The sequence below is a fragment of the Thermoascus crustaceus genome (assembly GCF_041956765.1).
Source record: "Thermoascus crustaceus strain CBS 181.67 unplaced genomic scaffold VTN00scaffold_1, whole genome shotgun sequence".
Classification (NCBI taxonomy): Eukaryota; Fungi; Ascomycota; class Eurotiomycetes; order Eurotiales; family Thermoascaceae; genus Thermoascus; species Thermoascus crustaceus.
In genome coordinates this window covers 2428990-2451638 of record NW_027192527.1, presented here as the reverse complement: position 1 = coordinate 2451638, position 22649 = coordinate 2428990, and the positions used below count along the sequence as shown (strand labels likewise).

The window sequence follows — 22649 nt, the reverse complement described above, 5'->3', positions numbered from 1 at the left end:
AAGCCAATAGAAAGAGACACACCCAGGATAACGAACATATTGAGTTGCATGGCATATGAGCATCACTTCATATGTGTATACTAGCGATACTTCGAGATATCTTGATCAGAAAGACGACACTTGTTTGAGTTATTCAAATTCAATTGCTCCAACGAGAACTTAGCCCGGGAGAGCACAGAGCTATAGCCCGAGAGACATAACACTGATATCAGCGCCCCACATTCATAGTACACAGTACTGCGGAGGCCAAGCTTCGGGATATCGATATCGAGATAAGCCTGATATCATATCATAAGTATCATAGGGCGAGCTGCACAGATGTATGTACTAGTAGTACGCACAGATGCACGTTCTGTACACATACATCGTCATTTGAAACTCACCTAAACATAGCAGCTGTAGCCATCGAACAAGCCAATGGATAATCGACAATGAACAGCCCTCTCAGACGATACCCGAGATGGTTTTCTCAAGCGGCATCTTTCTCCGCCCCTCCAGGACAGGTATAGAGAGAGAGATAGGATGTATGGTCCGGTCCGGTCCCACTCCGCTCGGCGGCTTCACCGCCCGCCCGCCCGCCCGCCGCGCCATCTCGCTAGCTTAGCTCCAACCTCAAAACGGCCTATGATGTCGGATGCCCCTCCTGATGTTAGGTACTTGATACTAACTGACCAGATATACAACAACTCACTCACTCACTCCCTTCCCCTGTACAAAAAAACGCAAACAACACCAGTGAAGAAAAAGGCGTTGTCTATCTTTCCTATCTCTATCCCCTTCGAAATCCCATCCAACCCCGCTCCGATACGCTAGGTACGCTACGCAATGGACCGCTCCAACAGACCCTCCGCCATCGGGGTGCCGACGGGCAAGAACCTGCCACAGCCGACGGTCACGATGCGCGAGAACCTGATCGAGGCGTCCCTGCCAACGGGCGAGTCCGTCACGGTGCACCTGTTCGGCGCGACGGTGACGTCGTGGAAGCTGGCGGACGGGACGGAGCAGCTGTTTCTGAGCGAGGGGGCGAAGCTGGATGGGTCGAAGCCGATCCGGGGCGGGGTGCCGGTTGTGTTTCCTGTACGTTTCCTTTCTTTTTTGTTTTCTTTTTTTTCCCCTGACACTTTATATGTATATGTGGTTTATGTGTCTGGGGCTGGGCTAACGCCCCGGGAAATCATGATATTTTAGGTGTTCGGCCCCCCACCCAAAGACCACGCCACCTCGTCCCTCCCGCAGCACGGCTTCGCGCGCAACTCGTACTGGGAGTTCCTGGGCAAGTCGTCGTCGGAGTCGCTGGGCCGGGACAAGCGCGACGGCGGCGACGCCGTCAAGCTCGACTTCGGCCTCTCGCATGGCATGCTGAGCGAGGAGTTCCGCAGGGCGTGGCCGTACGAGTTCGGGCTCGTGTACAGCGTCACGCTGAGCAAGGAGAGTCTGGAGACGTCGCTGCAGGTGCAGAATAAGGGCGGTCGGGCATTTGAGTTTCAGGTGCTGTTGCATAGTTATTTGAGGGTTGATGTAGGGTTCCCCTTTTTTCGTTTTATGTCGTTGTTTGAAAATGAAGGGAATTCTAATGAAAATCTTCATTACAGGACATCTCCAAAATCCGCATCAAGAACCTCCAATCCAAGACCTACGTCGACAAGACCCAGAACGCCACCACCCACACCGAATCCTCCCCGGCGCTGGCCATCACCCAGGAGACCGACCGCGTCTACCAGGCCCTCGACCCCAAGGTCCCCATCGTCGTCGCCTCCGATGACGACAAGCCGCTCTTCTCAATCACCCGCGAGGCGCTGAGCGACATCGTCGTCTGGAACCCGTGGATCGACAAGGCCAAGGGCATGAGCGACTTTGCGCCTGACGAGGCGTACAAGAACATGATCTGCGTCGAGGCGGGCTCCGTGGCTGGGTGGCAGACGCTGGATGCCGGGGATGCGTGGGAGGGTGGACAGACGATCCGGGCGAGGTTGTGAACTTTTTTGCCCTCTCCTTTTTCTATGACTCACTGGAGTTTTCATACCTGGGGTGTATCAAGGTTGGGAGAGTACGGACGAGCAGGCGACTGACTTCGCGCTCGACTTCCGCTGTGATGTGACGCATGCAGGGATGATACGATATCGGGATACATGTCAGAGATGTAATTATGACGAGACGAACATAGCTTTTGGGCGGTCATCATATTATCCAACGGGCAGCAATTGACTCATTTTCTCTTCAGCATGAAAGAATGGTCGGAAAAGAAAATCAATTGTATTCCCAAAAGCTTCGTTTCTCTATCCCAAGAAATATCAATGGATAGAAAAGAAAACAAAAGGTCCACCCAGAACGTCACAGGTGTGTAGTATACATAGATAAGGTCTAGACATCCGAAGGGAATAGCTGTGATAGCAATTGTACTGTACATGAGTACATGATACATAGAACGGAAAGTGAAAATAAGAATATGGTATCCAAACGAGCGTGTCCATCTCTCCAGAAGGAAAATAGAAACAAGCCAAAACAGACATTTACACATTAAGGGGTTGTTGGGGTATCATAGAACCTCTGGAGAAAAAGACTCCCCTTTTTACATTTTCTCTCGAAGAAAAAGAAAACAACAAGCTGGCGTGCGTGCTTTGTACAAACTTTATTTGCCCCCATTGATGCTGTTATCATCAGTAGTGGGGGTAGTACTATCTATGGCTCCATTGCCATTTGATTTCGTATGGCTGAGACTCAGCTCGATCCCCTTGAGGGCGGGATCCTTTTTCGCGCTGACCAGGAGGTCCTGCACGACGTTCTGCTTCTTCTCCACCTCGTCGTCTTCGTGCACGACGGCCAACTTCTGCGCAGCCTCCATGCTGTATTTGGGACCTTCATAGTTGCGGAATCCCTGGAAGATCCACCACAGCCCGACGAGGGTCATCAGGCCGACGGTGATGACGCTCGTGTAGTTCATGTTGTGGGCCGTGGCGGGGAGGACGAACGGGAAGCAGAAGAAGACGACCGTCACGAAGATGTAGATCAGGGCGATAATGTTGACGACGAAGCCCAGGGTCCGGCCCATGTAGAAGGGACCCGGGACGATGTTCTTGCGACCCGTCAGGACGTGCGGGAGGATGGCGCCCGCGTAGGAGAGCGTGCTGAGCACGATGAAGGAGGAGATCAGCGCCTGGAAGGCCGTCGTGCTGCCGACGTAGATGCAGCCCAGGCAGGTGACCATGAAGCTCATGGCTATCGTGGCGCGCACGGGGGAGTTGAGCTTGGGGTGGACCTGGGCGAAGAAGGTCGGGAAGGGCGTCGCGTTATCGCGCGCAAGACTCCACCACATGCGTCCACCGGTGACGAGGGTGCCGATGAGTGTTGGGAACGTTGCCAGGAATAGAAGGGTGATCAAGCCAATCGCACCCGCGTTGGAACCTGTGGCCTGCACGTAGATGTCCGCGGTCGGGAAATAGGACCGGCTGCCTTTGAAGATGGCGTCAAGGTCGTTAATGGAGTAAAAGAGGGCAATAAGATAGACGAATGCAGTGGAGAAAGCCGTCAGCATCTGCAGCATGATGCCCTGAGGAACCTTGGATTCCGGTTTAGGGACTAGAGATGTCACGTTAGCACAAGAGCGCCTAGTTTCATATGGGACAAAGTACTACGAACCCTCTTCGGATAAGTGACTGATGCAGTCCGGAACTCCAACTGCGAAAGCAGCGTTAAGGAGCCCAGTGAGGAAGCAGATACCGTCAGACCAACCGCCGGTCTCGTTGCTGTATATCCTCCACACTGCAGCGTCGGTCGCGTGTCTCCCTCGTGGCATCGCCGCAAGAACCACGATGGTGATAAACAGGCCACCCATGGAGAGGATGAATGCGATTCGGTTGATGAGCGGCAAGAAGCGGTTTCCCAGACAGACAATGGCACAGCAGAGCCAGTTGACAATCTGGAACGGGATGAACACCTGCCATGCATGCCACTCCACCTCGGGGTGCCGCAGCAGGTACATGGCCACGAGTTCGTTTCCAAGGATGGAGCTCATCGAAGAGGCCGACAGCAGCCATGCGCAAGCGTTCAGGTAACCAGTGAAGAATCCCACTGCCCGGCCATACTTCTTGGCCACGACAGTCGACCAGTGGTAGACTCCTCCAGCAGAAGGAATGGACGACGCCAGCTCCGCCAGGGACGCGGATATAGCCGTGTAGAAGATGCTAACCACGATCAATCCGTAAAGGACGGCCATGGGCCCGCCATTGTAGAGAGCCGTAACAATCGTGCCTCCGGTTGCAGCCCAGGAACTGTAATACAAGGTCAGGTCGACGCGCACTTCAAAAAAAAAAGCTAAATCTGAAATGGACGTACTTTGCAATGATAATACCCAGAGCCGTCAGACTGAAGAGTCCGAATCCTCTGGTGAGTTCCTGCTTGTGACCCAAGGCCGCCTCCAAGCGGACTGCGTCGACTTGGACATCACCCTTCTCCACCGCACCATCTCCCCCAGCACGGTTTGCCCGCTTCGGCCACATGAGGTAGGATATCAGCGCGATATCCCTGGAGATAAGGAAGAGGGAAGGTCCAGTGCTACTGGAGTGGTTATCGATGCATAGCTAGAGAAAGAGAAGCAACAATGATAAAGGGAAGAAAAGAGCAGTGTCAAACTTTAGTCGTCTGCTTGACAGACCGTTAAGAGTAGGCCCACGCGAAAGCTGTGTGCATGGGCCGCCACGTGCCTATCACGTTTTCCGCAGGAGGAGAAGCCCTTGGTGCTTGGCCTGGTAGGCTAGCCATACCCACCCTTCGATGTAACCGAGGGGACTGTTTACTCGGACAGAATTATTATCTTATTTTCCATCCATCCATGGTCTTCCGTTCATTGGCCTTGCTTCCATATGCCGTGAAAAAAAGCAAGCAATCCCGGAGTATTCTAGAATGTCTGTCCGGAACAGGGATGAGAAAGTATGAATTGCGATTAGAGTCTTCGATACGCTGCAGGGGCCGCAGGCTGGGCAGGGGAGACGATGCATCATTGGTAACGGAGGGGCACCGAGAAGAAGACCCTTCGCCGGCAAGAGAGCAATGAGAGCGAGAAGATCGGCCTCGTGAGAGACCTAACCAGAAGCGGCGAGCGCACGGGGTTTGTGTTACGTACCGGGAGGCGCGTGCGGTGGAGCGTGCCTGAAGACGCTCGGCCCGTCACAGCGCCGTATCGCGGCGCCTAGTAAACAAGCCTCAACCTTATATCACACAGCCGCTCGAGATCAAAATAGTCTCGCGACCTCCGGCAAACGCCGGCAGTATGCAGTATGTGTGCGCACTGCACGAGGTTATGCACCTGGTAAACAAACTGGAACCCCTTCCACGCTATTGATACCATCGTTCAATAATGCTCCCTCTGAACCATGGAGACCATCACCGCTTTCCACCGAGTCTGTGGACTGGACCGGGTCCGATCTCATCGGAGCGCGGGGACGCGGGTGTACACGGTACGACACCTATCGGGAAAGCCGAGAGTCACGGTCAGCCTCTGCCGGCGTTGGCATACGAGGTACCCCGCACTTCAAAAACTTTTTAACTGAGCGCGCCAGCGGCGTCAATCTATGAGTCTTCTTATCATGAAGATCCTGGAGGCTGAGGTCATAACTATCGAAAAGGTGCAGGTCGGTTCGCGCCACCTTTGCGGAATCTGGAATCGGCATAACGAGCGGAAAAGGGTCTTTTGCCCAGCCAGGCATCCCAGTCCGCGATCGCAGGTGGGGGGGCGTGCGATCTTCCCACCACACACGGACATCCACCTGGGGGTGACCTTCCACTTTGGGTTAATGTATCAAGCGCTCGTGAGCGAAATTGCGATCGGGCGTAAAGTTTGTCAAATCTTTCTCTTGGCGCCCGTGTCCTCGAGCAACGACGTCATTCGATAGCCAAGTCCTTGCACCATCTCAGGAACCGTGGATGATGTCCTTTGCGCGGGATGGCGATGGTAGGTACTGTGTAAACAATCAGGTTATGCTGCTTGGGTCAGTCGCGTGGTTACTAACCAACATTGATGGGTGCTACGGGCTTATGCACGATTGCAGGAACTGACTTTTCTTCTGCAGGACTACCATGACCGGGCATGCACTTGTTTTTCTAGCTGGAGCATCGGTCTTCCGCTGACCATTCGCGTGGCAACCCAGCTGTTGCTGTGGTATATGATGGAATAATTCTGGGTCTCTGGCCCATCTTGCTCCAGCTATGGTAGCAACCTTGTGGAGGATTCCAGCAGGTACTCTTCAGACCCGTCAAAAAGCAACCAGGCACACGCGAGTTTTCCACCTGGTCCGCGCGGGCTCCACATGCTGGCCTGCCCACGGCAGATCATCCCACTGCCGAAGTCTTGTGTACGCCCTCTTGTGCAGCGGTAAACGAGCAGCCCCGCCAAACTCACATACAGTGTGGCCATGTTTCCACGGTCGTCGCCCCGCCCCTCGATTTCTCTCATGGACTTGCCAATCAGGACAGCCTTGTCCGAAAGCCCGGGCTTCGGTGGCATGCATCTTTTGCTCTGATAAGGTTTCGGCCTTTCTAAGGCTGAGCTTCCTGCACTCCCCGGCGGCCCTGACAAATCGTCAGTCCCTCCTGTCTGCTTTAATGGCGACCCTGTCGCCCTGGGGATAACCTCATCCTTCATTCCGCTGCATGTAGACCGCTGTCCCGCCGGTCTGGCATCTCAGTCCTGGAGCGCCTGTCGCTCCGTCCACCAAGATGGGCAACGAGTCGCCTACTCCTCACCAACTGCTCACAGAAGCAGCCATCTTCTGGAGTATTGGAGTCGTTCTTTATATAGGGAGGATGTAAGTCAGGTGCCGTTCACGCGAGACCCTTCTCTGACTCGAACGAACAGGGCCTCTCGGATCATCGCAAATGGATCAATTAAACATCTGTTCCGTATGCTCTCCCGATATCGCTTCCTCTGGAGAAGATCACAGTCTAACATGGTATCTGTCGTGCAGTGGACGATTATCTAATGACATTCACCTTTGTCAGTTCCATCATCCTTCAGCGGACAGGACGTCAACTGACGATTTTTTTTGACAGTGTATATACACGGCCATGCTCGTTCTGATCCAGATATCTTCCCGTTATGCGACCAATCTCATGGACCCGAAGGATTACGACAAGGTGCTATCAAACCCGAAAGAAGTACAGGACCGCATCTACGGCAGCAAGATTGTCATCGGCCTGGAACAGTGCATGCTGTTCTCCACATGGGGTGTAAAATCTTGCATGCTCATCCTCTACTACCGGATGACCAACGGCCTACGCATCAATCTTTATGTCAGGGCACTCGCAGTCTACGTGGCAGTCGGCCTCGCCGTCATCCTGATCACCTACTATGCCGTCTATTGTCGACCATTCTCTCAGTACTGGGCGATGCCCGTGCAGAACATGCAGTGCGCCACCTACCAGCACTACTCGATCACGCAGGCGGTTTTCAACATCTCGTCAGATGCCGCCATGCTGGCTATTCCCATTCCGCTGCTCATCAAGGCTCAGATCACGATGAGGAAGAAGATCCTGCTCATGTGCGTCATGAGTCTGGGTATCTTCGTTATCGTTGCCGCGATTCTGAACAAGTATTTCAACTTCGCCTCTCCGCTCACAACGACATATCAGATCTGGTATATCCGTGAAGCCAGCACTGCCATATACGTTGCGAATCTCATGTGTTGGTGGCCTCTGCTGCGCAAGCTTTTCGGATTCAAGGCCTTCCAGCAAAGCAGCAGCTACCGTCGGTATGGAGCATCTAGTTCGCGCCGCTTCTCGACCTGGCGCGGATCTACGATGTTTTCCTCCAAGCGCGCTTCCCGCGGTGGCCTAAGTTTCGTTAAAAATTTTCGGAATTCAACGCACGTCTCCAGCATGCCCCAATCCACGAAACGGCCGGATTCCACCAGCAAAACGCTGACGACCACGACGAGTGAGGAGGCAATAAACAGCCCTTACGATTTCCGGGAAGGGAACCACGATTTGGAGGCCAATATGCCGCTTGAGATATGGCAGAAGGTCGAATATAACGTGGTGAAAACCGAAAAGGTCCCCACCAGTCCAAGGAATGGCGAACCGAGTCAGGGCTTCAACAACGAAGTCCTGGGAACGAAGTATCAGGCAGAGGTCGTCTGTCATGATGATTCCGAGTCCCGGGGCTATTCGAGCATTGAGAGTGCACGCAGAGTAGGGTCGGCGGATAGCAAGACGTTAACTGGATGAATCGCCTCCAACTTGGCTTTTGCGACGGAATGCACTCCTTCGAGTTGCCAAAACTTGCACGGGCTTCGTCTCTCCTCACGCGTTACGATATCACAAATCTCCCACCACGACCAGGCAACCGAGTTTTTTTTTTTTTTTTCGCGTTGGTCTATTCTTTGTGGGACAGATGAAACGTCTTACGGCTTGATCTGGTGAGAAGCCAAAGTTCCGGACATTTCTGGCGTGTGATAAAACGAAGACACGGTTATTATTATGTGCCCATGAAAGAAATATCTCGGATATGGGTGCATTAAAAAGAGAAGTCACTCCTTTCAACAAGTACGCTTTATATCTCAAGGGTTTCGAAGGGGGAAAAAAATTGGTATTAATGGGATTCCTCCTTGGGAGGAGGACGAGCGGCGTTGAGGAAGCGCGGGTCGGAAGAATCGTTATTAGGCATCCAATTTGCCTTTTGTGACTACTTATTTGATACCAGTTGTTTTTTTTTCGCCTTTTCTTGCTGCATGCCCGTTTGACAAATTTCATTTTTCATGTTTATTATCAGTTTCCATGGACATCAATCGATGATTGGAAAGGAAAACAGCCTCGATACATGTGTTTTGGCTGGAAGATTGTACAGTACATGTACAGATAGCACTGTACCTACTACCTAGATAACAACCAAAATCCAGGTAGTCCCTAGATGAAAAGTTACATACGTACGCGAATCGGCAGTCCCGTCTCCTCTCTATCATCTGGGCCACCTAACCGGGTGGGATCATTCCGTTTTATTATTATTATTATTATCATCATCACGACGCTGTAGCCCTATCCATGGATCTGGACTCTGCACTCTGCACTACTCTAGAGCGGGAGCCCCATACTGTACAGCAATAAAAATATTACCTGCATAAAAGAACATGCATGCATGACACAAAATTTCCGATAGACAATAATAACCTACTGCGTAGTCTGCTTAAATTAGAAATAATTGTTTCGGAGTGGTACATACCTACATAGGGTACCCCACAGCGGGAAGGAATCCAATAGTTCCAGAACCCGCGCCCAAGATTAAATTTAGGATTTGTGTTTCACTTTCAGTCGTCCCGGGACGGGACGGGTGGCGAATTTGGAATGATCGATATCGGATAAGGGGGGTAATTATTGAAGTTAATCGATCGATCGATCGATCGAGATCGGGGATCAAGGATAGGATTGAAGATCGAGTTTTTTAGGGGTTTTTTTTTTTTTTTTTTTTTTTCCGGTAAGGCTTCGCTAAGTTCTTTTAGGTATGGCTGGGTGGTATCTGTATCTGTGATGGCGTTGAGGGGCTCTTTTTATATATATTTGGGAGAGTTTTGGTTTCTGCCGTGAAGGGATCGCACGTTAGACAGATACAGCAGAATAAGAAAAGAAAAAATAATTAAATCACAATCGACATATCCATCGCGCCCTCAAACGATAACAACAACAATAGATAAAAGAAAGCACCAGAGGAGAAGCACGAAGCCCAAGCACCCTACTAAAACACTCGCTAACTACCACTCGGAGCGCAGCGCACGTGTCGTTGGTTGGCCTCACGTTGACAACGTGCGGGACGGGACGGGACCCATCCAAAATCCCCAACCCTTACGTTGGGATCGCAGAAGGGATTGAGGAAAGTCTCCCCACCAAGAAAAGTGGCGCCGATGGTCAAGGGGTTACGATGCAGTCCTCCCATCCAATCGCTGAGATTGGGAGGTCTTGGGCTAGACTGCGACCCGGGTTCGAATCCCGGTCGGCGCACTTAACATTTTTATATATTCGCCGTCGCATATACACATCCACATGTGGATGTATATATAGATATTATGGGGCGGGGTTTATCTTTTTACTTTTTTCTATTATTCACTACTATTACTTGACTGACTGGATTTCGTAGGCGAAATCATGTTTTCATTTTTCTGTCCTGTGTGCAACCGTAGCAAATCCACTTGCAGTTGCACTCATACAGTACAGGTAGTTATATAAATATATATACTCTGGGCCGTCGATCGATCGACGCTCGAGCTCTTCAGGCACGATGGGGACGGACTGCAAATCATCGGAGTTAGGTAGCTACCACCAAATCAATTCATCCCCACTGCTTTCACTCTTGTTCCGTCAAGAAATTGTAAGTAGATAGGACATGGAAGTTGCCCATTTGAATTCACAAATCCCCTCGACGTAAATAAATGTAGAGTACTTCACTTCTTCCACCTAGCTAGGTCCGGTGGCAAGTTGCGGCCAGCGAGCTGTCACTATTACGCTTCCGTTCTCCCTTCTCCCCATTTCTCTATTAAATAGCTCGTTCTTGCCGGCAACCTGCTACTGCTGCTAGTACTACGTCTATTTTCATCTTCGACCAGGATACTCCCGCTTCCAATCTTTATTCATATAATAGTCTGTGGGATCAGGCAAGGATGCCGCGCAGACTGAGTACCTATTCTAATTAGCTATGAGTATCGAGTTTCTTTGCTATATGGATGGATGGATTCCTTAACATCGTAACCACCACTACTATAGCCATCACCATCTGCATCGTCTAGACCTATCCCGCCCAAGTCTTATCGATCTACCTAACTATTCGTTTCTTGTTTCTGGCAGATACAGACTTCTATCTAACTACCTAGAGACCTTCTATATCTGCATCTTTACATATGAACTTGTCCAGCTCCTGTGATTGTCTGCGCTTTTCGCATACTCATATATCTATATCCACTTCACTAATTCCCGGACTGTGAATGACCTCTTTCCAAAGGGCTTATATACTCTCGAACATATACTGCGGACATTCACTCCTTACCTACATAATTAAATTAAACTATCCGCACATCATCCCCTCAAACGATACATCACCTCTCCACGCTCACATCACATCTACATACTTATCAGAATAGAAAAGCGTCTACACCAAGCATGGATAAATCTAAATAGAGGCAAGGAGTCAGTGGCCCAGATTTGGGCTATCATCTTTTCGTATTTTCTTTTCTTACGCAAGATGGTCAAGGTCGCAGCCGAGTCAATTAACGAACCGCGCAATGCAATGACCATGCATAGTTAGTTACATTTACCGGCACTTCGGCAACTTCAGAGTGGCACTCGAACCGACAGAGCATGAAAATGTATACCAGATCAAGCTGTACTGCTTAGGCTCGCAAGTGTCCTTGAACTGGAAAGATGGGAGATGCAGCCAAACAGTTCTTGGCTAGTTCAAGGACAGAAAGGATACTCGCCGCACTCATTGTTGAAATGAAAGTCAACCGCCAGCAGCGAGCTGTTGGTATTGAAGAATTGACACAATCTCAACGACCCGTACTGGCATCTTTCCAACAGTGTGCTTTGGGTATGCATATCTACTCACTCATGGTGAATACACTCTGTGGTGACCCAACCAGCAATACACTGAAAACAATGGACCAAGGGAGCTACATGCATCACACAATGTGATACAGTATGAGGTTAGCTACCTAATCTACACGGAAGCATAAGCAACTAACCGCGATTTCCCTACCTCACACCAGCAAGGGAATGACAGTGCTCGTGACTTCCTTGAGGAAAGAGATCAAAACAGACACCTTTTCCCCAGTAAAAGCGTCTTGTTCTTCTCAGGTTATTGTTCATGACTATTTTCTATTCAAAAGAAACCAAGCACGGGTACCCCAATCAACACAGCGCTCACAAGTAGCCTAGCGAAGGCGATATCTCCATTAAATACATGAAGGCTTGGTCAATTTCTAACTATATAACTTCCATAGGCATGGCCCATCAGATCAGAAAGCGGCTACAAAAAATAACTCCATAGTCTACGGATGCTGCTCAGATGGAGACCAGTTCAATTTCCTTCAAATCGACTATGGATCTCTGATAGGAACCTGCTTCTCTTGAGGACTAGATGGCCGGCACTAAGCAAAGGACCTTTGATGATCTACCTACGCTGCGCTAATATCCTCACATAAGACATCTAACCTTCAGCGAATTAGGCCCATTAATGGGAAAGTGCGGCCGTTGTGGCGCCCCGGGGGAGTCCTGGATGCTATACTTGTGGCATTACTGCCTGGGTTGGTTTGTGTCCAGTCTCTAGGGGGAGCCTATGTGGAGATACAGGTGTTGCCTTTCTACAATAAAGTCAGGAAAACACTTTTTTGTCTTTCAATTTCCTGCGTCAATGAATTTTACCAGGTAAGTTTAATATCGCTCTTCTATTCTCGGAATAGATGGATCTTCAGCGCTGACAGTGGACCTAAAGCAGTCATGCCCAATCCTCCTGTGATGTGCTCAAAGGCCTGACGTGTCCGGAGGGCAACATCGAATAGGAAGCACTTCGCGGGAAACTATTTACTGGACCAGAAGCTGTATGAACATGCGGTTGGTTCAATCACGTAGACTGAATCACAGAGACTGGATATATATTGCTCATACAGCATACCCCCAGGGTGTTTGAGTCAGCAGGATGGCCGTCTCCAACTGATACTTTGGATGATAGCGTAATTGCGCTTTCCTCCCTGGTCCAAGGTGATGAAAGAAGACGCCCAAAACATGAGGCAAATTGTCTTTGATATGCTCATACATTTTGTCTTATAGCCCAGGTCACCGATATAGGATTTACAAATGATCATATATCTGGCGGCTGTCCAAGGACCGTGTCGCTCAAATGGAAAATTAAACAGTTTGGTTTTCGGAATGCTCACGGGTTGTAGCCAATATCTCTTTCTCTACCTTGAACCAGATAAGAAGTTATTCACATCAGAAACATTGACCTGGTGGTGTCGCGGCAAGGATAGGTACAATCATCAAATGGATTGACCAACTTTTGGAGGATGCTTCATGCTTCCCCACATACAACACTGAAAAAGTCAGCTAACACATCACTATATGATCAAACAAGTTTGAAACAAAGCCATGTATTTGGCCAGGATGACTTCCATTGACAACAACCGCTACCTGAACTCTGAAGCCGTGACGTGGAGCCTTGAACTCACCGCGGAGGCGATGGGGAAGGCTGGCACGAACGTGTCTACCGCCCAACTCATAAGTAACCTCGACCTTGTGCCTGGAGAGACAAGATGCTCGGTAAATATCCTTTTTCACCAGGTGAAGAGAGCAGCAAGAGTAGAGTTCTCTAGAGTGGTAACAACTGAGTGGACACTGCAGCATGGGACGAGCCTAGGTATTCAAATATGCCTCCTGTGGGGAAAGCAACTCTGTTTTACAGCACAGCTCCAGGATGATGTGGAGACATGCAAACACCAAGTAGTGCAGTGCCGTGGAAGTTGTTGATGAAGGATGACAATGCTAATGGACCTGAAGGCTTTACCGATGATAAGGATGTCCTTCGCCTAGAGAAGGAAGGAGATTTCTTAGCGTGTGCCATATTGATGCTGCTCCATGCATTACCAAAAATTTCCTGAAGAATTCAAAAAGATGCAGACCTAGACTCCTCAACTGTATCAACAAGCCAGCTGAGCAGAATCGTACTTGATGAGGAAGATGAGCTGCTTAAGCGTTAGCTGGACTTGTACCTAACCAGCAGGAGTTGATGAGTGTGGTCATATGGCCCTTCAGGACGCTGTTGGACAGGTGGATCAAAAATATGGGTTTTTTAGTGGATTTCATTAAGTTACGGCTGGTGTTGTTTGAGGTTATGGAAGGTGTCACTTTCAAATTACGGATGGATGATCTCAGGCTAGTCCTGATTAGCCAGAAGGACCGAAGACCTCCACCCTTTAGATTTATGATGCCAAAAAGTTCTAATAGTATAATACTATGGGAAAGGTTGACCACAAAGTTTTCTTGTCCTATTCATTGAATCTGTCTTGTGCGAGAAATCGTACGGTCAGGTCCGTTTTGCAGACAAATGACTGTTCTCTGAACATCCTTTCAGCGAAGTCGCGTGGTCTAATGGTTATGATATCTCGTTCACATCGCCAAGTGAGCACCAGCGTCCAGCTGATCCGAGATGGTTCCCGGTTCGATCCCGGGCGCGACTAGCTTTTTTTGCTCCCACTTTTTTTTGTTCTCGATCTGACTAGTCAATACGAGACGAGATAAGAAATCGAATATGGTAAATAATGGCTAATTGAGCGATTGCTAGTGCAAACTCGGAAGGTGGGTGGGTATGGGTGATAGTGCCCATTATATATAGGTGGGAATAATAGGATGCGATAGAATCGAATTATTCTACGTCTATCCAAAGTATATATGCATATACCGATAGACAAAAGACTCAAATAGCGATAACAATGGTTATATTGTAAATATAGAATTTTCTTTTTCTCATGCAGCCTAGATATAGCATAGCTATCTAGCATTTATGTGATGCGGGGGTCCCCCTGTACAGTACACCCTCATACAACGAGATAGGCTGGTAAATCTGAATTAATGAATACCAATTGATTTACGTTCGACGCCAACCCGCTTTCTTTGTTCTGTATACTTGTATGGCATTCGTCCATTACTATTGCTCGAGTTCTTGAATCCATAGTCCACACGCAGCATAATGTAACATAGTCCCCCGAAGATCTCATTCATTCGCACTCTTTGCGAGCGTCCCCTTTTCTCTAGTCCTTAAAACAAACGATGTCTTTGTAGTTTTTTGTCATAGTCGTCCATCCCCTCTGATTCCGGTTTCACCTTGGTCAAGAAAGTTACATTGCATTACTCTCCGGCCCATCCAACCCCTCACGGTAGAACCCCGCAACCAAAAACGCCAACTCCAGCGCCTGCTTCTCATTAAGTCTCGGATCGCAGAACGTCGTGTACCTCTCACTGAGGCCATCCTCCGTCAACCCTCCGGCGCCGCCAACGCATTCGGTCACTGCCTCGCCCGTCAGCTCGAGGTGCATGCCTCCCAGGAACGAGCCCGCGGCACGGTGGATCTCCAGCGCCTGACGCAGCTCGGAGAGGATATCGGAAAAGTGGCGCGTCTTCACGCCCGAGGGGGTGGTCTGCGTGTTGCCGTGCATGGGGTCGCACTGCCAGACGGGGATGTGGCCCGACTGCTGGACGGCAGCGATGTGTGCGGGGAGGTGTTGGGCGATTTTCGACGCACCGTAGCGGGAGATCAAGGTTACTTTGCCGATTTCTTTGGTTGGGTTCACGACATTGAGCAAGTTGACCAGTTCGTCGGGGGACATGCTAGGCCCGATCTTGATGCCAATCGGGTTGGCAAGGCCCCGGAAGAACTCGACGTGCGCGCCATCGAGTTGCCGTGTACGGTCCCCGATCCAAAGGAAGTGGGCTGAGGTCGCGTAGTACCCCTTCGGATGGGACGAAGATGCAGTAGTTGTAGTGGCCCCTAAGGGAGATCCGGAATATGCAGCTGGTTCAGGCCCTGAGAAGGCATTGGGAGGATGTTTTAGCAGACGGGTCAGGCTCTGTTCATACTCGAGGAGAAGACCTTCGTGGCTCGTGTAGATGTCGACGGTTTCGATGCCGCGGTCCGTATCGAGTCCCACAGTCCGCATGAAGCGCAGGGAGTCCGTGACCCGGTTGACGATACGTTCGTACTTTTCCTTCACAGATGGAGTGATCACATGTCCAAGGCCCCAGTCCAGGGGGGAGTGCAAATCAGCAAGGCCGGAGGAAAGCGAAGCACGAAGATAGTTAAGAGTTGCAGCTGAGTGGAAGTAGGCCGACACGAGACGGGACGGGTCTGGCTTGCGGCAGACAGGATTGGCAGCGAAGCCGTTGATATTGTCGCCACGGAAGGAGGGCATCGTCACCCCATCCACAGTCTCCATAGGGCTCGATCGCGGCCTGGGAGGATAAGTCAATTGACATTGATTACGCTCTGGAGAATAGACGGAACTTACTTGGCAAACTGGCCAGCGATTCGAGCAATACGCACAACGGGCTTGTTTGCACCTAAGGCTTCATTAACAGGAGCTCAAATGTGGCATACATCCGAATGTACATACCCCAAATGAGCACCAAACTCATCTGCAGTAGCAGCTTGACTTTGGCTTCGATCATTTCCTGGTTACAGTAATCGAAGAGCTCAGCGCAATCACCTGGACGTTTAACCAATGAGTAAAAGACATCTTTTATCCTGTATACAAACGCGTACATACCACCCTGGAGGACAAATGCCTTCCCCAATGCAACATTTCGCAGGCTCTTCTTGAGGTTGACAATCTGCTATCATTAGTAGAAGTCTAAGACGCATCATGTATGTTCATCGAGCGCGTTAATCCACACACCTCTTGCGGGGTGACCAGTGGAGGTAGTTGCTGGAGTTTTGCGAGCGCAGTCTGCACACCCTCTGTATCCTCATAGACCACTTCCTGCTTGATGGGCTTGGACATCCATGCTGGTTCAAAAGCGTTAATGCCTGGTAGAGAAAGATATTGCATAGGAAGGGGAAGACAAACAGGTAGGATTCCAGTCGGCCATGATGAATTGTGCAGTTCTGTCCTTCAGTTGAACAAAGATAGTGGTTGCAGAGTACAGATATTCTGAAGTAGGACACTGTACGGTCCTGTAAGAGGTAGATAAATGTAGAAATAAATAAAGGACAGACTGTGCAGACAGACACAAGCTGCTAGCTAACACCCCAGCCTTTCACACAATCCAAATGAGAAAAGATATCAACTTTCATGAAAGGTTATTGCAACCAGACGTCTCCACGCAGTGAAAGGGATATTGCCAAACACTAAGTACTAGATGTCACTCAGCACCCAATCAGCTTGACAGGAGAAAATCAAAGCCAACAAGTTAAGAAATATCAGAAAGAGTGTGTCCAAGTGTCCAAGAGAAAAAAAAAAGAAGAGAAACACAACAACTCTTCAGCAGGCCGCACAAAAAACATGAATTTAATTAAAGAAGGGAGAGAGCACACAGCGCGCTTAGCACCGGCGGACCTGGACGTCACCCGTGACTTGACTCACTCTTGTCAGCCTCGCACGGACTGTCCCGATCCGGCCAAACCAAACAGGGAAAGTCTGGCCCGTCCCACCCTGGGCCTGTTTCAACGTCAACCGCTGGAACCTTTGCATATTTCAGTACAGAAATAAATAAATAACCCTATATGACTGTGAACAAATGGCATAGAAGGTTGCATCCTTTGTCACTCCTATTCGTGGCATTTCTGTCCTCGGTGCTTCTGCCTTACGACCGCATCCCCGCATCTGTAGAGGCGTCTACACACGCTGGGGAAGTATGACCGGACCTGGGCAGATGGTTAGTACATTTATCCATGATTCCATGTTGGATGTAGAGTCAGGGGATCCTTATTGCAGTAGTGGGAGGGGGCTAAGTATATACCGAAGACGGAACGGGGAAACCCAAAGTGAGGTGAAAGGAATGGATCTAGTTATCCTCTGAGGCGCGGTCCGCGGACTACTTAATATGCAAGAAAATGACTGCCAATTAATGAGCAGAACAATCCCATAAATAGCATCAAACAAGAGGTGCTGTACTTATCCGAATACTTAATTCACCAACGAGCATTATGGTCGCTGATAGTACGAAGACATACATGGGTTTGATATTAGGCTATCATCCCCTTGTAGCCACAGTTTGCCCGTTGAAGAAAGCAAAGCAGTCTTAGACCACGATCACTGTGAGATCTCCTCTTATGTACCTATAATCGCTGCAAGGTCTTCTATGCCCATTCCATTCCCAGATCCGGGGGCCTCAGACGGACAATCCCCTTCAAAAAGGAATATATACCGATTCGATTTCTTTATTATTCCAAAGGTCTGCGCAGGGGTTTGGGATGCGGTGAAACCAAGTTTATATCGAACGCTTCAAGGATCATCAGCCGGAAGCTCCCAAACATTCATTTTCTGACCTCAAATGAGAGAGGCATAAACCATGGCTGGAATCTGTTGTAAAATACTTAATTTCCCTTCTTCTTCATCGCCTTTGTAACACCCTTAGTGTCTTTCCATCTGCACGCTGCGAGTTTCTCTCCTTTTTTTGGTCGGCGGTCGGGGGGGGGGAGGGGTCTGATTTTGGAGCTTGAGATGCAAAATAATTTTTACCTTTCCTATTTCATGTGGGATAGATATGTATATATCCTCTATACACTCCACTGGAAATTTTACATTTTGGCTTTTTTTTTACCTTCCAGATGCTTTCTTTCTTTCATAACCACCACCAAAGACCCTAGCCAATGCCCTCTCGTCTATAGACCCCCAATTCGCACCTTTTCTTTTCTATCCAATTGCTCCAATAGGACTTGCTAAAAAATTAACCTCCCTTCTTCTGCGCATGCCTCTGACCTCTTGCTTGTGTGAGCAGAGAGAGAGAGACAGCGTAACTCCGAGACAGACAGACGACCGGGACAGAGACAGAGACGGAGCCATCTGACCCGCTTTCTCTCCGAAGAAGAAAAGGCCTGTCTGTCGTAGGAACGTCCACGACTCCAGTCGTCCCAATTCATCCGAACGTTTTTCTCCCAGGAAGTTCCCTTCTTTCCAATTCAATTCAATTCCTCCCTTGATTTCATCTCTCGTTAAGCGTGAGTCGTTCACACAGCTCACTCCGGGATACATACTGTACGAAGTGCGATTGATTCCAACAGTGAACAGGGTGCCCATCTGATTTAGGTAGGTAGGTAGGTAGGTAGGTTAGGTACTTATGCGGAAACGGAGATGAACGCCTTGATCGCCTTGATCGCATCGCCGTCGTGGGCCTTCAGGAGCTCGGTGGCCTTGTTCTTGTTCAGGTCGAGCTCTTCGACCTGTGGAAAATGAAAACAATCAAGTCAGTTCATCACCATCCTTTTCATTGCAACTTGTCTCACCACCACCACCACCACCACCAACAACAACAACAACAACAACAAACAAACAAACAAACAGGGAAATGAAATGAATTGGAAAACCCACCAGAAGCGCAACATCCTCCGCCGCAACCTTGACGGCCTTCTTCTTCCCCACCTCCGCCTCCTTCCTCTGCTGCGCCTCGGCCGCCTTCCTCCCCGCATCGGCCGCCTTCCCGCCCGCGGCGGCGATCTCCAACCGACTCATCGCCTTGCCCAGCGTCTCCTGGTCCGCCGCGGAGGGGGCCTTGCCGGTGGTACCGGCGCTGCCATCATCCGCGGGGGCGGAGATCTCGTTGGAGTTGAGGGAGGAGAGGGCCGCGGCGGCTTTGCGGTCCTCGGCGTTCTTGGGGACATGTTCTTCGCCGGCGGCGGAGGGGAGGTTGTCGGCCATGTTGGTTTTTTTTTCCCTTTCGTTCGGCAGTTTATCTTTGTCTAGATCAGGTCGGATCGGGCCGGTTTGGATTCAGATTCGGGCTTGGTGGCTGGCTTCGGTTGGTTATGTGCGGAGTACTATGTCGTGTGTACCTCTCTGTATGTACACTGCGGGGCCGGGCCGGGCGGTGACGCTGAATTTCCTGTTGTGGTATAGTTGTTTATATTGCTGCTTGGCACCGCCGTGCGTGGTCTATATCTATAAAATCCCCCTCCCTATTCTGCCCTCGCTGCTTGACTCTTCTGGTTTACTTTACCTTTTTTTTTCCCCTGAAGCATGGATATATCTACTCTATCCATCATAATGCTATGATTATTCTCATTCTCATTTTCATTTTTCTCATGTATGTACATATGGTCTATCCTGCATGAAATAAGAAAAAATAAAAAATTATTTTGTATCACAAGTTCCGAAATCAGACCAACGAGGACATTAAAAAACTCGTTATATCTCTCATTCCATCATTGTATGGCGCCATCACGTAATCTTTTTTGTTAGGATCTCATTGACAAATAGAGCGATACAAGTACAATGCCTTTCTGCTAGTCTATCGCCTCTCCTCCTCTTCTTCCTCCGATACCTCCACCTTCCTCCTCTCAATCCCCTTCCCCTCCGTAATCGTCCACGTTATCACCCACCCCACGACCGACTCCACCGCAAGCGCCCACCACACCGCGCCCACGATGTTATGCTTCAGCCCCAACCCGAGCCCCCACCCACCGACCAGCGGACCCAGCGTCCTCGCCGCGCTCGACACGCTCTGCGCGATCCCATGCACGGTGCCCAGAACTGACGGATCCGTGACGGAGTTGTTCACCAGGATGATGGTCGCGGGTAGCGAGAACGTCCTCGACACGACCTGCAGGCCGACGACGACAGTGAACGCGGGCCAGACGAGCCAGGGCAGTCGCGGGACGAGGACGAGGAAAGGCATCAGGACGTACGCGAGGGGCGAGAAGGGGAGGAAGGTACGGTAGCATTTGAGGGTTCCCAGACGTAGCTGGATGCGGGGGTAGAGGAAGATCTGGAGGGGTAGGCCGATCACGCCGATCAGGGCCGTGGCGAGGCCGACGCGGGAGGTGGTCAGCCCGAGACCGCCGCCGAAGTGGAAGAAGCCGTGCCGGCTGCCTTCGGGGGCGCGGGGCGTGGGGAGGAAGACGAAGGTCATGGCGTTGAAGGCGCTGGTGTGGAAGGCCAGGAGGAAGTGCGTTAGGAGGGTCAGGAGGACGTTGACGGTCAAGATCTGACGGAGGGCAGGGCGTCTGCTGCGTCTGTGATGATGGGTCGGGGTGGGCGGAGCGGATCTGCGTTCGAGATCGATTGAATTGGGAGCGGAGACGGTGCTGAGGGGGGCATAGTGACGGGGGACTCGTCCGTAGCGGAGGGTTCTGGCGAGTGATCTTCCCAGCTGTCGACCCCAGTCGGTTCTGTATCTTGCGGTTTCGTGTGTCTGCCCCAGCATCAGCATTGAACAGGCGGCAGAATAAGCATAGTGGAGCGTAGAGAACATACCTCATCCAGACCAAGAAAGACAGCCACTGCGGAAGCGAAGATGAATATAGCACTCAGGACATTAGGCAGCGCATACGGCCAATGCTGCATCCACCAGACGCCATCCTTGCCTCCTAGCAGCGATCCAGGACCTAGCAGATTGGGATAGCTCTTGACCGGATCTGCCAGGATACCTCCAAAGATGGGCCCGACGATGACTCCAATATTGAAGCACATGGGCAGGATCAAGAACGCCCGGGATTGATATCTAGATAGAATCCTATCAGCGGGAGCTTCATCAATCGAATCTGCAAGCACAAAAAAAAAAAATAACCAAAAATAAAAAGAAATAAAAGCGTACTTCTTCTCCTCAACCATCTCCGCAATCATCGTCCTCATAACACCCACATTACTATTCAACACGCCCCCCAAGACCCTAAACACCATCGCGCCCCAAAACCCGCTCGAAAACCCAAACCCCACACAACTCACACACGTCCCCAGCAGCCCGATCAGCAGCACCCTCTTCCTCCCCATGCCTTCCCAATCCGCCAACCGGCCCCAGAACACGGCCGTCAGGAACTGCGCCGCGGTGAAACTGCCCTGTAACAGACCGGCTTGCGCGGAGATGGTCGAGTCGGGTAAGCTCGGGTCGAAGGATCTGAGCATGTAGAAGATGTAGGCCTGGAGGGAGGTCTGGGTGAGGGGCTCGGAGAGGCGGGCGATGGTGAGGATGGCGAGTTGGGATTTGCGCGGGAGGGAGAGCCAGGTTACGGGTTTTTCATCTGTTGATTCTTCTTCTTCTTCTTTTTTGGTGTCGTTGGGGGAGGGGGAGGAGGAGGAGGAGGGTTGGATGGCGCTTTCATCTGTATCGGAATCTGAAGCCGCATCTGAGGGGAGAAGAACCCGATCAGCTCCATCTGCATCTACATCCCTATCCAGAGCCCGATCCCCGTCTTCAAGACGAGTACGAGTTCGGGCGGCGCCCGGTTCACGCTCCTCTTGTCGCATGGATGCTATCCTATCCAGAAGGCAGACGAGAAACTCGTTGATTAGAAGACTGCGGAGAAAAGCAAGCAAGAGGTAGTAGAGATTAGATAGATAGCGGATGGCGTAATGTGACAGAAAAAAGCCGCAATCTGGAGAGAATCCGATAAGACTCAAAATCAAAATGAATCAAGTTTTTTTTTTCACATCACTTGTCCGACACAGCCACAACATTTCACATCCACATTCATAAACCTTGTGGTATGTAGGGACAGTACAAAGTACAAAAGAAGAAGAACCCAACCTCTCCATCTCCAATCCAAGAAAGACCTGATCGCGTGCCACGGCGCTAAATCGATCAGAAAAGTCCAAGACCCAACGCCCTCCGCCCCTTCAATCCAATGAACAGTTCATCGGTAGATCCGTCTCGCTGCGGGGAAAAAGTTCAAAAAAGCCACCCGCCGCCGTTCGGAGCCACTCCGACGGTCTCACCTCCGCCGCCACTGGCGTGTGCCGATTAGCCGGGATGATCAAATAGCGGCGACAGCCACCATCGATAAATATTCAATAATAGTGATACTCGATTCGACAATTCGGTTCAGAGCCAGCACAGCAGGGGAGAGTTGCGATGGTATGTGACTTGGAAAATACTTCGCAGCTCATGTTGGTTGCCCCGCTGCGGAAACTTTGAACCTTACACTGGCCTGTCAATTCATCACCTGCAACCGCAGAGCGGCACAGCGTGTGAGGTTG

General features: G+C 50.5%; 8 protein-coding genes and 2 non-coding genes across 10 annotated transcripts; 4 read left to right on the top strand and 6 right to left on the bottom strand.

Moving 5' to 3' along the window:
• Positions 1-825: 825 nt before the first annotated feature.
• Positions 826-1976, top strand: VTN00DRAFT_869 (uncharacterized protein; the record flags this gene model as incomplete). Its single annotated transcript, XM_069435566.1, has 3 exons — positions 826-1077; positions 1189-1518; positions 1593-1976. The coding sequence occupies 3 exons, from the start codon at positions 826-828 to the stop codon at positions 1974-1976; spliced, it is 966 nt and encodes a 321-aa protein (XP_069291576.1).
• Positions 1977-2629: 653 nt separating this feature from the next.
• Positions 2630-4496, bottom strand: VTN00DRAFT_868 (uncharacterized protein; the record flags this gene model as incomplete). Its single annotated transcript, XM_069435555.1, has 3 exons — positions 2630-3576; positions 3637-4268; positions 4333-4496. The coding sequence occupies 3 exons, from the start codon at positions 4494-4496 to the stop codon at positions 2630-2632; spliced, it is 1743 nt and encodes a 580-aa protein (XP_069291575.1).
• Positions 4497-6199: 1703 nt separating this feature from the next.
• Positions 6200-6499, bottom strand: VTN00DRAFT_867 (uncharacterized protein; the record flags this gene model as incomplete). The annotated part of the gene is made up of 2 exons (XM_069435544.1): positions 6200-6332; positions 6399-6499. The coding sequence occupies 2 exons, from the start codon at positions 6497-6499 to the stop codon at positions 6200-6202; spliced, it is 234 nt and encodes a 77-aa protein (XP_069291574.1).
• Positions 6500-6711: 212 nt separating this feature from the next.
• VTN00DRAFT_866 (uncharacterized protein) lies at positions 6712-8217 on the top strand (the record flags this gene model as incomplete). Its single annotated transcript, XM_069435533.1, has 4 exons — positions 6712-6800; positions 6851-6894; positions 6960-6988; positions 7045-8217. 4 exons carry the CDS (start codon positions 6712-6714, stop codon positions 8215-8217), a joined length of 1335 nt encoding a protein of 444 aa, XP_069291573.1.
• A 1661-nt stretch (positions 8218-9878) lies between these two features.
• On the top strand, positions 9879-9981 carry VTN00DRAFT_t37. The gene has a single exon. It is a non-coding gene; the product is annotated as a tRNA-Gly (tRNA).
• A 4120-nt stretch (positions 9982-14101) lies between these two features.
• VTN00DRAFT_t38 lies at positions 14102-14204 on the top strand. The gene has a single exon. It is a non-coding gene; the product is annotated as a tRNA-Val (tRNA).
• Positions 14205-14861: 657 nt separating this feature from the next.
• Positions 14862-16608, bottom strand: VTN00DRAFT_865 (uncharacterized protein; the record flags this gene model as incomplete). The annotated part of the gene is made up of 6 exons (XM_069435522.1): positions 14862-15972; positions 16029-16080; positions 16134-16226; positions 16287-16350; positions 16416-16525; positions 16587-16608. The coding sequence occupies 6 exons, from the start codon at positions 16606-16608 to the stop codon at positions 14862-14864; spliced, it is 1452 nt and encodes a 483-aa protein (XP_069291572.1).
• Positions 16609-18374: 1766 nt separating this feature from the next.
• Positions 18375-18713, bottom strand: VTN00DRAFT_864 (uncharacterized protein; the record flags this gene model as incomplete). The annotated part of the gene is made up of 1 exon (XM_069435511.1): positions 18375-18713. The coding sequence occupies one exon, from the start codon at positions 18711-18713 to the stop codon at positions 18375-18377; it is 339 nt and encodes a 112-aa protein (XP_069291571.1).
• An 83-nt stretch (positions 18714-18796) lies between these two features.
• VTN00DRAFT_863 (uncharacterized protein) lies at positions 18797-19376 on the bottom strand (the record flags this gene model as incomplete). The annotated part of the gene is made up of 2 exons (XM_069435500.1): positions 18797-18901; positions 19050-19376. The coding sequence occupies 2 exons, from the start codon at positions 19374-19376 to the stop codon at positions 18797-18799; spliced, it is 432 nt and encodes a 143-aa protein (XP_069291570.1).
• Positions 19377-19965: 589 nt separating this feature from the next.
• Positions 19966-21920, bottom strand: VTN00DRAFT_862 (uncharacterized protein; the record flags this gene model as incomplete). The annotated part of the gene is made up of 3 exons (XM_069435489.1): positions 19966-20868; positions 20931-21177; positions 21271-21920. 3 exons carry the CDS (start codon positions 21918-21920, stop codon positions 19966-19968), a joined length of 1800 nt encoding a protein of 599 aa, XP_069291569.1.
• Between the last annotated feature and the right edge of the window lie 729 nt (positions 21921-22649).